Below are 15281 nucleotides of genomic sequence, written 5' to 3' on the forward strand. Positions count from 1 at the left end.
GAATATTGGGGTGCAGGTCCCCCATCATTATCCCCAAGACACAGATACACTGAAAAGATGGGTTATCTGACTTTTTGATGTGCTGTTCTTCAGTTCAGTGACTATCTTCCATTCTTCTATAGGATTTGAAAAGTGTCACTACTTATTATATAGGCCCAGGTAAAGAATATGGGTTGTCCATTACTTACAAATTTTCTCATTCAGTACTATGATCTTCCAAACATCCAACACACCCACACACCCACACACACACACACACACACACACACACACACACACACGACACTATATACCATAATTATTAAAATGTAATTGGTGCCACTTTTTCCTAACCCTTTCCAGAGGGTATACCACACACCGGGGCACTTCTCTACTATGTGCTACTTCGATACTTCTTTATTTGGTCTGCTCAGCAAGTTTGCATTGCTCCATATTGCTCCATATACATACAGCTCACTCTCTAAAATTTTTCTAATATCACTCTGTTATCATCTTTTTCTGTTCTCTTTGTCATTATATGCCCTTTACAATTCCTTACCATCTTTTTAACAGAGCTTCAAGGGGTACAGAGAGGAATATGTATGCCACAACTTCCCTTGGCACTGGAAGACCATCTCACTCAAGGCCTTCTTGTTAGTAGGTTAATGATTTATGTACTTACCAAGATGGAATGAGGGGCACAGTTGTGATTTAGATATGAGCCACTTCCTCCATTATATTTCTGTCCCCATGCCTTCATTTTGAATATCAGCCCATGTCTGACACCTGACTAATTAGAGAAGAAAGCAGGGCAGAGGTCCCTGGCCGCTATTTTCCTTGCTCATGTACACTGCTTCTCCTCCTTTCTTCCCTTCCCTTCTTTCTCTCCTAAAACCTGGTTTGGGGGCTGAAGCTCTCCCATTCCCCCTCCTGTCATACATACTCTGTCATAGGCACACTGGGCAGAAGCCACCTTCTCAGGCACCCTGAGTTCCTCTAAAAGTGTCAACCCACCAGAGTGGCTGAACAACTTGTGGGGCTGGACTTTCCTTGCAAGGATGAGCAAGAGACCACTTCATTGTTATGTGGTTTTATCTTGAAATTGCTTACACCCTGGCTGAGGAACAACGGTCATCAAACTGTTGTCAAAGTCACCATGAATAGCCAGGTGGAGAGTATTATCTTGGTTCCTAGGCTCTAGCGTTTTGTATGACTTTGTATCAACCAGGATGCTGAGGGACTAACAACCACTGACTGCGTTGGAACCAGAGTGGATCAGTCAGAGAGGCTCAGCATCCAGGCCCCTGCTCTGCTCAGAGTTTGTGCTCAGCTCCCCCTGCAGTCCCCATCACTGTGTCACTCATGACACAGTAGTACACAGCTGAGTCTGACACTTGCAGTGAGCCTTTCTTCAAGTGGAAGGATTTGGATGAGCTGTCCAAAGTGGCTTCAAATCCTTTGTTACTTCCCTTCTCCTTGTCTCTCATGGCTTTCAGGAGGAGCTGTGGACCATCCCCCAGATACTGGACATACCAGAAAAGGACCTGGTACCCTGACGTTGAGTAAGTACAATTCATAGTCAAGGAAGCCTCTTCTGAGAGGGTCACCTGGCCTTCAGTCTGGTTCACTGAGTTTCCATGGGTTTGTCCTGGGGGAAAAGAGACCTGTGTTACCTTCAGCACAAAGTCGGTGGATAAAAGGATAGTTAAAGTCTTTGCTGACACAATGGGGGAAAAAATCTAAATTTATGAGGCGTTTCACTTACCAAACATTAAGAATAGGACAATCACGATCCCTGGAGAACACTTCATCTCTAGAGTGTCACTTAAATCATGTTTCTGCTTCTTAACCTGAAGAGACGCTGGGTTGACAGAGAAATGATCAGTGGAAGCCCTCATTTCACACAGGAAATGTGATTGAGGGAGGAAGCTGCACCTCCTGGTGGACAGGGACTGAAATGGGTGCGCCTTGGACAGAATCCTCCCAAACTCAACAATCTGTTTCACCCCTGACTTCATGAAGCGCATGCCAGTTTTCGGGTGGCACTTGGAACTCTGAACAGCAGCAATCCTAACCTCTCAGGTCTGTTTTGTTCTTCAGAGACTACCTGATATGGAATTTCTGTAACACGGTATCCCAGAGCATTTTTATAGCTCACAGGGTAGCAATCTTATACAACTTTTTACCTGAACCTTATAATATTCTGATGTATCCATGTGGGCCATCCTATAATCCCCTGACTGCCAGAAAAGAGGTTGGGGTTGAATACAGACAGAACAGTATTAGGAAGGAAAATCATTGCTGAGTGCTTCTGTGTTTTTTGGCTGGCAGTGTACCCTAAAATTAAGAATAGCGGCTTTCATTTTCTACACGTTCACTAAAGAATTTTCAAATTAAAAAAAATAATGAACAAATGCCCTTTACTTGATACCTTATTTCCTTTAGAACCAGATACCTGGTTCTAAAATAATACCAATTGTAATACTACTTTCTTTTCAATGAAAGCATTTCAGAAGAAAAGTCATACTCTTTTATATTCAGATATTTTAATAGTCAACGATTCCTAATTTTCAGACTCATTAAAAAGTGAAGTATATGAATTCTAGACAGAAGAAACATCATACATGAAGTTATCAAATCCCTGTAGAATGATCTGAGTTTTTTATCTTATATTCTCACTGTTTTGTTGACTCCAGCATATGGTGACTAGTGTATGTCAATCAGGCAACAAATACTAATGCTATACTCTTAACAGGTTTTAGACTCAAGGATGCTTTCCATTATGATGCGTTTGTCAAATTTTGTTGCCAAGAGTTACAACAACAACAAATTTCCCCACAATGTAAGAAATCAGGATTATCCAGATAAAGTTTTGGAGAGGGACAAATCTTCTGTAAAGCTCTGTAAACTTTTATCTCTACACACATAGATGCAAGCTTAGCTCAAGCTGTTTCCTTCCCACCCCTTTTCACAGATTCAGAACAAGGAGTTTCATGAGTCCAGAGTCAACATGGGAATGCTTTCTCAGATACAGAGTGAAGGAAGAAATTCAGGCCCGATGTTGCTTGGGTTCAGGTATCCCTTCCTTTCCCTCCAACTTCCAAATCACATTGTCAAAATCTGCCACAAAAGTCTGCTAGAAAGGAATTTTGGACAAGCCACTACAAATTTGTATTCAGTTATGTAGGGAGAATCCCAAAGGGGTTGCAATGATGCTGGTTGAAAATGAACGGGGCTGGATTGATGGATTGAGCACTGGGTTTTATACTACAAGTTGGCAAATTATATTTAAATGAATATTTTTTAAAAAATAACAATTTAAAAAAAGAAATTAAACAGAGGGCTTCTAGGTGGCTCAATCAGTTGAGCTTCAGGGTCTTGGTATCAACTGGGGTCATGATCTCAGGGTTGTAGGATGGAGCCCTACATGGGACTCTGAGCTCTCCAGGAATCTGCTCAAAAGTCTCTGCTTTCCTCTCATCCTCCCCACCGCCTCACCTGCCACCCATGCTGGCAGTCTCTCTCACTCTCTAAAATAAATAAATAAATAAATAAATAAATAAATAAATAAATAAATAAAGTCTTTGAAAAAGACTTAACGAACAGTATAGCACATGGGTGCAGAAAGTCATGATCTATAACTTAAAGAAAAAAAATACTATCAGGCTAATAAAAGCCTAAATGAGAAATATTTTGCATTTCGGTCACACAAGAAACTTTGCGCAACACTGTGGGGAGATACGGCCTAGTAAATTTAGATATTTAATGGCTTTTATTATTGCATATATTGCATAACAATAAACTGCATGAAATTAAACACTTCTGCAATATTTGACGCATGTATACATTTGTAAAACCGTCACCACAATCATGATAATGAACATATGCATCACCCCAAATGTTTCCTCACGTCACTTTGTAATCCGTCTCTCAACTCTTTACCGCTCCCATTTCCAGGAAGCACTTCTGTCATGATTAGTCTTCATATTTCATAATTTTGTATACATTTTTTCCCAATGACACTGTTTTCTCTGGTTTCTTCTCAATACAATTATTTTTAAATTCTTCATTGGTCTTAACTTTCTGTTGTTGTCTTTTTGTTGCTGTGTAGTATAGCATCATGTGCCTATAAAACAGTTTATCTATTCACCTGTTGCTGACCATATCAATTAGTCCCAGGGACTGTTATAAAGAAAGCTGCTGTGAACATTTGCATTTGAGATATTTTATAGAAACATGCTTTTGTTTCCTCTTGAGTCCATACTTGGGAGTAGAGAGGCTGGATTCTGTGGTAGGAGTACATTTGATTTTCTTAAGCCAGTTTGTTCTAGTAGATGTTTTTGTAGATCTCCTTGCATTTCTCCTCAGACAATTATGTTGTCTATAAATAAAGATAAGTTATCTTCTTCATTTCCAAACGTATGGCTTTTGTTTTTTCCACATGCCTTATTGTATTGGCTAGAACCTCTATTTCAATATTGAATACAAATGGTAAGAGCTAAAATTCTTCCCTTAATTCTGAAACTAAGGAGAAAGAGATTAAGCTTTCACCATCAAGTATGACATTTGATGTGGTCTTTTTGTTGAGCCCTTTTTTTAAGTTGAGGAAATTCCTTTCAATTCTAAGTAATTTGCTGCAAGTTTTAAGCAGGAATGGATCTGGATTTTGTCCAGTGGTTTTTCTATACCTATAGAGACACACCTAAAATATAATTGCTCATCTGCGACTTGTCAGTCTCTGTGGGGTGATTTATTTGATGACCCATGAGAACAAGGTATATCAAAGCCAAGACAGCTGCCTGGTGAAGCCAAATGATCGCCAGTGACCAGTAGCTACATTCCAACAGAGATAACACACCACACTGGGGATGCAACATTAAACTAACACTAGTGGGGAGACTTTCCTAGGATGGCAGACAGCGGGGCTATTCACACCTTTCTGGGACTCAACAGAAACCCATAAAATCTGGAAACATGGAATATGGTCAGCAATACTGTCCCAAGGAAACATTTGAGTATCCCAAAGGGATCTTCCACAACGCTATTCCCTCCATGACCTATGAGTATGGACTGATACTAGTATTTTCTTTCCTAAATGGATTGAACCACTCTTCTGTCAAAAAACCACAGCAATCGCAAGAGTCACCTACCACCTGGATTCTGTGTTTACTGCCTATGCAATTTCAGTTAGTCCTGAGATAGCAGAGCAAATTTCTCTGGGACAGTTAGGTAAGGTTAGCTCTCACACTGAAACTTCACTTCTCCCACCACACCTCAATCCTCCAGAAAAGTAGAAACAACTAATGGAATATTACACTGAAATGAGTAATTGCAGCAGTTACCCTTCAACTATTTTGGCCTAGTACCTACCTTAGCCTTCACGGCCTGTGTCTTTCTCTCTGTAGCAGTTACAGACCACATAACTCAGAATGTCCCAACTCATGCGTATTCCAATCTTCACATACTGAACTAAGTAAGCTCTTGACGCTCTGCCTTTCATCCCAGGAACAGATTGCCCTCTGGCCATTCTTTTAACCACCTTTACTTGACCTAAATCTTTGGTGCTCTGAACAATCTCTGGAAAAGATTGCCATTGAGACTTGTGAATTGACCTCATATCTACATTTTATTACCAGTTAGGTAGATAAAGTACAAGAAATGGATCCTTGGTTACATGTACATCAATTCTCTGGCACCCTACATCCTTCGTTGACAAGAATTGAAAAAGTTTCTCATATTAGAGATCTTAAGCTGAAGTCCTCCAGAAATTCAGCAGAAGTGGGCATTCCACAGGAGAGAGCACATGCAATATCCTAGAAAGAAACATGTAATTGCATAAAGCAGACAGTCCCATCCAAGGCCACTAGAAGAGAATTAATCTAGATGTTTGGTACCACTGGTCGCAATATTTTCCTTTGCACTCTTTTGCGGTAATTTTTATCCTTGAGAAATACTTTCCCACTCTAATGATAAAATGTTAGTTATTTCTGATTACCCTGAATTGTTCTCTCACTAATAAAATAACTTGCATGGGTATGCCCTTTTATTGACACAGACTCACCTTAGTGCTATAGCTCAGCTCTGCACAGACATTGCTAGTGCAACAAAGTTGAACGATTATTAGATATGCTATTTCATATTAAGTCCTGCAGAAGCCAGATAATCACCAACCCTAATTGGTAGTGATTAGAATAAATCTCCATCAATTAAGTTACCCTCAAAACATCATAAGATATCTATTGAGAACAATTTAGGATGAAGTCTGTGCAAAGAAGCTTGTGTACAGAACATACCTCAGCTTGATTATATGAGTTGATCCAAACTTCAACACCACCTCTGCATTACCAAATGCCAATTATACTTTGTAGGACTATATAAATCAAGTCTGTCAAGGAATTTAAACACTTAAAATAATGAGTCATTCCTATGAAAATAACTTCCAGTCATCAGGGGTAGGAAACACTGAGAGGGGTGACAGAGGTAGAGATCATGCATGTGCCCTGTGACATGTGGTTCCTCACACCAAGACACATAGTTCTCATAACTCATTGTGTTGTAGGCTCCCATCACTATGACATTCCTAAAATCACAAAAAGAAAAATAGACCAATGTTTTGTTGAGAATATGGAAGAACGCATGTAAAGGCAAAGGAAAGGAACATAGGAGTTTTGGAGAGCGAAGAAACTAGTCTGTAAATGATACTCAAATGGTTATAGGACCTATAAAATGTATTAAAATTCAAAATTCACAGCCCTGTATACCAAAAAGAGTCAATTTTCCATATAATTATTTTGAAATAAAAAATTTAGGGGCATCTGGATGACTCAGGTGGATAAGCTTCTGCCTTTGGCATGGGTCATAATACTGTGGTCATGGATCCAGCCCTGCATCCACTCCCTACTCAGTGGGGAGCATGTTTCTCCCTCTGCACATCCCCCCAGCTCCTGCTCTCTCTCTCCTTCAAATAAATAAACTAAATCTTTGAAAAACAAAAACAAATAAAAAAACAGTCTCAATTGAGTTATTATAAATAAATAAACAAATAAACAAACAAACTAATTAATTAATTAATAATTTTGCCACAGATCAAAATACCAAAATAGGAATTTTCTTGCTGTAACAAGAGACTCATTTTAGATCTAAGGACACTTACAGCCTGAAAATAAAAGGATGGAGAACCATTTACCATTCAAATGGTCCTCAAGAGAAAGAGGGGGAGCCATCCTTATATCAGATAAACTAAAATTTATCCCGAAGACTGTAGTGAGAGACGAAGAGGGACACTATATCATACTTAAAGGATCTATCCAAGAAGAGGACTTAACAATCATCAATATATATGCCCCAAATGTGGGAGCTGCCAAATATATCAATTAATAACCAAAGTTAAGACATACTTGGACAATAATACACTTACACTTGGTGACTTCAATCTAGCGCTTTCTACACTCGATAGGTCTTCTAAGCACAACATCTCCAAAGAAACGAGAGCTTTAAATGATACACTGGACCAGATGGATTTCACAGATATCTACAGAACTTTACATCCAAACTCAACTGAATACACATTCTTCTCAAGTGCACATGGAACTTTCTCCAAAATAGACCACATATTGGGTCACAAATCGGGTCTGAACCGATACCAAAAGATTGGGACTGTCCCCTGCATATTCTCAGACCATAATGCCTTGAAATTAGAACTAAATCACAACAAGAATTTTGGAAGGACATCAAACACGTGAAGGTTAAGGACCATCCTGCTAAAAGATGAAAGGGTCAACCAGGAAATTAAGGAAGAATTAAAAAGATTCATGGAAACTAATGAGAATGAAGATACAACCGTTCAAAATCCTTGGGATACAGCAAAAGCAGTCCTGAGGGGGAAATACATGAAATATAAGCAACCCTCCCAAAACTGGAAAGAACTCAAATACAAAAGCTAATCTTACACCTAAAGGAGCTAGAGAAAAACCAGCAAATAGATCCTACACCCAGAAGAAGAAGAGAGTAATAAAGATTCGAGCAGAACTCAACGAAATTGAGACCAGAAGAACTGTGGAACAGATCAACAAAACCAGGATTTGGTTCTTTGAAAGAATTAATAAGATAGATAAACCATTAGCCAGCATTATTAAAAAGAAGAGAGAGAAGACCCAAATTAATAAGATTATGAATGAGAAAGGAGAGATCACTACCAACACCAGGGAAATACAAACGATTTTAAAAACATATTATGAACAGCTATACTTCAATAAATTAGGCAATCTAGAAGAAATGGATGCATTTCTGGAAAGCCACAAACTACCAAAACTGGAACAGGAAGAAATAGAAAACGTGAACAGGCCAATAACCAGGGAAGAAATTGAAGCAGTCATCAAAAACCTCCCAAGACACAAAAGTCCAGGGCCAGATGGCTTACCTGGCAGTGTGGTACTGGCACAAAAACAGACACATAGATCAATGGAACAGAATAGAGAACCCAGAAGTGGACCCTGAACTTTATGGTCAACTGATATTCGATAAAGGAGGAAAGACCATCCACTGGAAGGAAGACAGTCTCTTCAATAAATGATGCTGGGAAAATTGGACATCCACATGCAGAAGAATGAAACTAGACCACTCTCTTGCACCATACACAAAGATAAACTCAAAATGGATGAAAGATCTGAATGTGAGACAAGATTCCATCAAAATCCTGGAGGAGAACACAGGCAACACCCTTTTTGATCTTGGCCACAGCAACTTCTTGCAAGATACATCTATGAAGGCAAGGGAAACAAAAGCAAAAATGAACTATTGGGACTTCATCAAGATACAAAGCTTCTGCACAGAAAAGAAAGAGTCAACAAAACCAAAGACAACCTACAGAATGGCTGTATATATTCGCAAATGACGTGTCAGATAAAGGGCTAGTTTCCAAGATCTATAAAGAACTTTTTAAACCAATAGCAAAGAAACAAACAATCCAATCATGAAATGGGAAAAAGACATGAACAGAAATTTTATCAAAGAAGACATTCACATGGCCAAAAAGCACATGAGAAAAAGCTCTGTATCACTTGCCATCAGGGAAATACAAATCAAAACCACAATGATATACCACCTCACCCCAGTGAGAATGGTGAAAATTAACAAGACAGGAAACTACAAATGTTGGAGAAGATGTGGGGAAAGGGGAACCCTCTTGCACTGTTGGTGGGAATGTGAACTGGTGCTGCCACTCTGGAAAACTGTATGGAAGTTCCTCAAAGATTTAAAAATACAGCTACCCTATCACCAAGCAATTGCACTGCTGGGGATTTGCCCCAAAGCTACAGATGCAGTGAAAAGCTAGGACACCTGCACCCCAATGTTATAGCAGCAATGTCCACAATAGCCAAACTGTGGGAGGAGCCTCGGTGTCCATCGAAAGATGAATGGATAGAGAAGATGTGGTCTATATATACACTGGAATATTACTCAGCCCTCAGAAAAGATGGATACCTACAATTTGCTTCGATCTGGATGGAACTGGAGGGTATTATGCTGAGTGAAGTAAGTCAATCGGGGAAGGGTATCATTATATGGTTTCACTCATACGGGGAATATAAGAAATAGTGAAAGGGATTATAGGGGAAAGCAGAGAAAATGAGTGGGAAAAATCAGAGGGTGACAAAACATGAGAAACTCCTAACTCGGGGAAATGAAGAAGGGGTAGTGGAAGGAGAGGCAGGCATTGGGATTGAGTGACTGGGTGACAGGCACTGAGGAGGTCACTTGCCAGGATGAGTACTGGGTGTCATACACTATGTTGGCAAACTGAACTCCAAAAAATATATATATATTTAAAAATACCCTTTTCTTAACATAATAAAAGATCATGCTAGAATTTAATATGTGCTCTAATTGTGCCATATGCAAGTTTCAACTTTGTGTTTGGGTTCAGAAGGTTTTTTCTCTGGCTACAACAGAGAAGAGTTCCTTTAGGGGGTTCCAGGAAGCTTTCTGCCCCTTTTCTCAAACTGGGAATGATGTTATAAAATCATGAGGAATAGATTCATTCAAATGCAAGGAAGAGCAATGTATTTCGTGGAACAGAATGAAAATCTCCATTAGCTCTTCCCCAGAAAGTGCTATTTTTTTATAAATTTATTTTTTATTGGTGTTCAATTTGCCAACATATAGAATAACACCCAGAGCTCATCCCATCAAGTGCCCCCCTCAGTGCCTATCACCCAGTCACCCCCCCACCTCCACTTCCACCACCCCTAGTTCGTTTCCCAGAGTTAGGAGTCTCTCATGTTCTGTCTCCCTTTCTGATATTTCCCACCCAAATTTTCTCCTTTCCCCTTTATTCCCTTTCACTATTTTTTATATTCCCCAATATGAATGAGACCATATAATGTTTGTCCTTCTCCGATTGACTCATTTCACTTAGCATAAAACCCTCCAGTTCCATCCACCTCGAAGCAAATGGTGGGTATTTGTCATTTCTAATGGCTGAGTATTATTCCATTGTATACATAAACCACATCTTCTTTATCCATTCATCTTTCGATGGGCACCGAGGCTCCTTCCATAGTTTGGCTATTGTGGACATGGCTGCTAGAAACATCGGGATGCAGGTGTCCCGGCGTTTCATTGCATCTGAATCTTTGGGGTAAATCCCTAACAGTGCAATTGCTGGGTCGTAGGGCAGGTCTATTTTTAATTCTTTGAGGAACCTCCACACAGTTTTCCAGAGTGGCTGCACCAGTTCACATTCCAACCAACAGTGCAGGAGGGTTCCCTTTTCTCCGCATCTTCTCCAACATTTGTGGTTTCCTGCCTTGAGGAATGGGGAATGGGGGAAATTAACAAGGCAGGAAACCTTGTATACATGTGTGTATATATATATACACATACCACATCTTCTTTATCCATTCATCCATCCATGGACATCTGGGCTTTTTCCATACTTTAGCTATTGTGCATATTACTGCTATAAATATTGGGGTGCACATGCTCCTTTGAATCACTATTTTGTATCTTTTGGATAAATACTTAGTAGTGCAATTGAGGGTCCTAAGGTAACTCTATTTATAAATTTTTCAGGAACCTCCATACTGTTTTCCAGAGTGGCTGCACCAATTTGCATTCCCACCAACAGCGTAAGAGGGTACGCCTTTTCTGCATCTTTGCCAACATCTGTGGTTTCCTGAATCTTCATTTTAGCCATTCTGACTGGTGTGAGAGGGTATCTCCTTGTGCTTCTGTATTGTGTTTCCCTGATGATGAGTGATGTTGAGAGTTTTTCATGTTGTTGTTAGCCATTTGTATATCTTCTTTGGAAAAATGTCTACTTACTCTTCTGCCCATCTCTTGGTCATATTTTTTGGGTTTCTTTGGGTGTTGAGTTTGATAAATTGTTTACAGATCAGAGAAAAACACTTATTCAGTGCTAAAAACAAATGAGCTATCAAGCCATGGGTTGACATGGAGGAAACTTACATACATATTTCTAAGTGAAAGAAGCCAATCTACAAAGGTTGCATTCTGTTTGATACCTAGTATGCGACATTCTGGAAAAGATAAAACTATGGAGAGAGTAAAAAGATCAGTGGTTTCCTGGGGTTATAGAGAGGAACTTAAGAACTTCCTTAAGTAAAGAAAAGTTAAACTGGTGAGCAAAAATCAAAACACTCAGTATACGCAACATTAGGGGATTTTTTTTTCTCTTCTCTATTCCTGAAAGATCAATATCCAAATTCCTGCTAGATTTATAAAGTGATCTTTGCTTCTTATAAGGGGCCATGGAATGCATGGATGTTCTGTGACTCAGAAATTTTCTCACTTTGTTCACTTATTTTACTTCTCTCCACCCCAGTACCTTCAACACATGGACACATGGGCACCTACAGGCATATATACGCACACATCCATGCACCAATGCTAGCAACACTATCACCTCATTTTATCCAAACTTCTGTGGTGCTTCTTTTCCCTGACACTTTCCGGAGGGCACAGCACACATTGATGTGCTTCTACACTAGGACTGGTATTCTTCTATATCTAGACTTTCATGCAAATTTACCTTTCTCCTTCTATAGCTCATTTTCTAAAATTGATTTGTATCATCGTCTCTTGATGGATTCCTTCCTTGTTTCATTTGTGTTTGTGGTTTACTGCCCTTTGAGAAGTCTTTATTATCTTTTTAATAGTTTCTTTTTACTATTTTTATTTTTTATCTATGTAATTTTTTTATTGGAGTTCGGTTTGCCAACATATAGTATAACACCAGTGCTTATCTCATCAAGTGCCCACATCAGTGCTCGTTAAACTAGTCTCCCCATTCCCCGGCCCACCACCCCTTCCACTACCACTTGTTCATGTCCCAGAGTTAGGAGTCTCTTATGTTCCGTCATCCTCTCTGATTTTTCCCACTCATTTTCTCTCCTTTCCCCTATACTCCCTTTCCCTACTTTTTATATTCCCCGTATGAGTGAAACCGAATAATGATTGTCCTTCTCCGATTTACTTAAGTCCCTCAACATAATACCCTCCAGTTCCATCCAAATCGGAGCAAATTGTAGGCATTTGTCCTTTCTGATGGCTGAGTAATATTCCATTATATATATAGATCATATCTTCTCTATCCATTCATCTTTTGGTGGACACCGACTCCTCCCACAGTTTGGCTATGTGGACATTGCTGCTGTAACATTGGGGTGCAGGTGTCCTAACATTTCACTGCATCTGTAGCTTTGGGGAAAACCCCCAGCAGTGCAATTGCTGGGTCTTAGGGTAGTTCTATTTTTAACTCTTGAGGAACCTCCACACCTTTTACCAGATGGCTACACCAGTTCACATTCCCACCAACAGTGCAAGAGGGTTCCCCTTTCTCCACATCTTCTCCAACATTTCTGGTTTCCTGTCTTGTTAATTTCCACCATTCTCAATGGGGTGAGGTGGTATCTCACTGTGGTTTTGATTTGTATTTTTCCCTGATGGCAAATGATGCAGAGCATTTCCTCATGTGCTTGTTGGCCATGTGAATGTCTTCTTTGGTAAAATTTCTGTTCATGTCTTTTGCCCATTTCATGATTGGATTCTTTGTTTCTTTGGTATTGGTTTAATAAGTTCTTTACAGAGCTTGGATACTAGCCCTCTATCTGACATGTCATTTGCAAATATCTTCTGCATTCTGTAGGTTGTCTTTAGTTTTGTTGACTGTTTCTTTTGCTGTGCAGAAGCTTTGTATCTTGATGAAGTCCCAATAGTTCATCTTTGCTTTTGTTTCCCTTGCCTTCATACATGTATCTTGCAAGAAGTTGGCCACAGCCAAGTTCAAAAAGGGTGTTTGTTGCCTGTGTTCTCCTCTAGGAGTTTCATGGATTCTTGTCTCACATTTAGATCTTTCATCCATTTTGAGTTGATCTTTGTGCCTGGTGTAAGAGAATGGTCTAGTTTCATTCTTCGCATGCGGCTGTCCAAGATTCCCAGCACCATTTATTGAAGAGACTGTCCTTTTTCCAGTGGATAGTCTTTCCTGTTCTGTTGAATATTAATTGACCATAGAGTTGAGGGCACATTTCTGGGTTCCCTATTCTGTTCCAGTGATCTGTGTGTCTGGTTTTGTGCCAGTACCACACTGTCTTGATGACCACAGCTTTGTAGTACAACTTGAAATCCGGCATTGTGATGCCCCCAGCTCTGGTTTTCTTTTTCAATATTCCCCTGACTATTCGGGGTCTTTTCTGATTCCACACAAATCTTAAGATTATTTGTTCCAACTCTGTGAAGGATGTCCATGCTATTTTGTTTTTTTTTTGTTTGTTTGTTTGTTTTTGTTTTTTTTGTCCATGTTATTTTGATAGGGATTGCATTGAACATGTCAATTGCCCTGGGAAGCATAGACATTTTCATAATATTAATTCCTCCAATCAATGAGCATGGAATATTTTTCCATCTCTTCTGTCTTCCTCCACTTCTTTCCGAAGTGTTTTGTAGTTTTTAGGGTATAGATCCTTTACCTCTTTGGTTAGGTGTATTCGTAGTTATCTTATGCTTTTGGGTGCATAAAGTAAATGGGATTCACTCCTTAATTTCTCTTTCTTCAGTCTCTATGTTAGAATATGAAACTCAAACACGTGGAGGTTAAAGTGCATCCTACTGAAAGATGAATGGGTCAACAAGGAAATTAGAGAAGAATTAAAAAGATTCATGGAAACTAATGAAAATGAAGATGCAACCATTCAAAATCTTTGGTATACAGCAAAAGTGGCCCTAAGTGGGAAATACATCACAATACAAGCATCCCTCAAAAATTTGGAAAAAAACTCAAGTACACAAGCTAACCTCACACCTAAAGGAAGTGGAGAATGAACAGCAAATAAAACCTACACTAAGCAGAAGAAGAGAGATAATAAAGATTCAAACAGAACTCAGTGAAATACAGACCCAAAGACCTGTAGACAGATCAACAAAACCAGGAGTTGGTTCTTTGAAAGAATTAATAAGATAGATAAACCATGAGCCAACCTTATTAAAAAGAAAAAAGACTCAAATTAATAAAGTTATGAATGAAAGAGGAGAAATCACAACCAATAAAAAGGAAACAGAAATGATTTTTTAAATGTATGAGCAGCTATATGCAATAAATTAGGCAATCTAGAAGAAAAGGATGCATTTCGGGAAACCAGAAATTACAAAAGCTGGAACAGGAAGAAATAGGAAATCTGAACAGTCGAATAACCAGCGAGGAAATTGAACCGTCATCAAAACCACACAAGACACAAAAGTCCAGGGTCAGATGCCTTCCCAGGAGAATTCTATCAAACGTTTAAAGAAGAAATAATACCTATTCTACTAAAGCTGTTCCAAAGGATGGAAAACTTCCAAACTCATTTTATGAGGCCAGAATCACCTTGATTTCAAAACCAGACAAAGACCCCACCAAAAAGCAGAATTATACACCAATATCCCTGATGAACACAGATGCAAAAATTCTCAACAAGATACTAGCCAATAGGACCCAACAGTACATTAAGAAAATCATTCACCATGACCAAGTGGGATTTATCCCCAGGATGCAAAGAGGGTTCAACACTCATAAAGCAATCAATGTAATTGATCATATCAACAAGAGAAAAAACAAGAACCATATGGTCCTCCCAATAGATGCAGAGAAAGCATTTGACAAAATACAGCATCCATTCCTGATCCAAACTTTTCACAGGTAGGGATAGAGCAAATATTCCTCAGTATCTTAAAAGCCATCTATGAAAAGCCCACAGCAAATATCATTCTCAATGGGGAAACACTGGGAGCCTTTCCCCTAAGAT

At 39.2% G+C, this 15281-nt stretch overlaps 1 gene segment (V, D, J or C); it reads right to left on the reverse strand.

Annotated features, from left to right (window-relative positions):
- Positions 1 to 1292: 1292 nt before the first annotated feature.
- Positions 1293 to 1823, reverse strand: LOC129499402 (T cell receptor alpha variable 9-2-like). The segment is given in 2 exon segments: positions 1293 to 1627; positions 1745 to 1823. Coding segments are annotated over 2 exon segments (381 nt in total).
- Positions 1824 to 15281: the final 13458 nt, after the last annotated feature.

This window comes from Nyctereutes procyonoides, unplaced genomic scaffold (genome assembly GCF_905146905.1).
Source record: "Nyctereutes procyonoides isolate TBG_1078 unplaced genomic scaffold, NYPRO_anot_genome, whole genome shotgun sequence".
In the NCBI taxonomy this organism is placed as follows: Eukaryota; Metazoa; Chordata; class Mammalia; order Carnivora; family Canidae; genus Nyctereutes; species Nyctereutes procyonoides.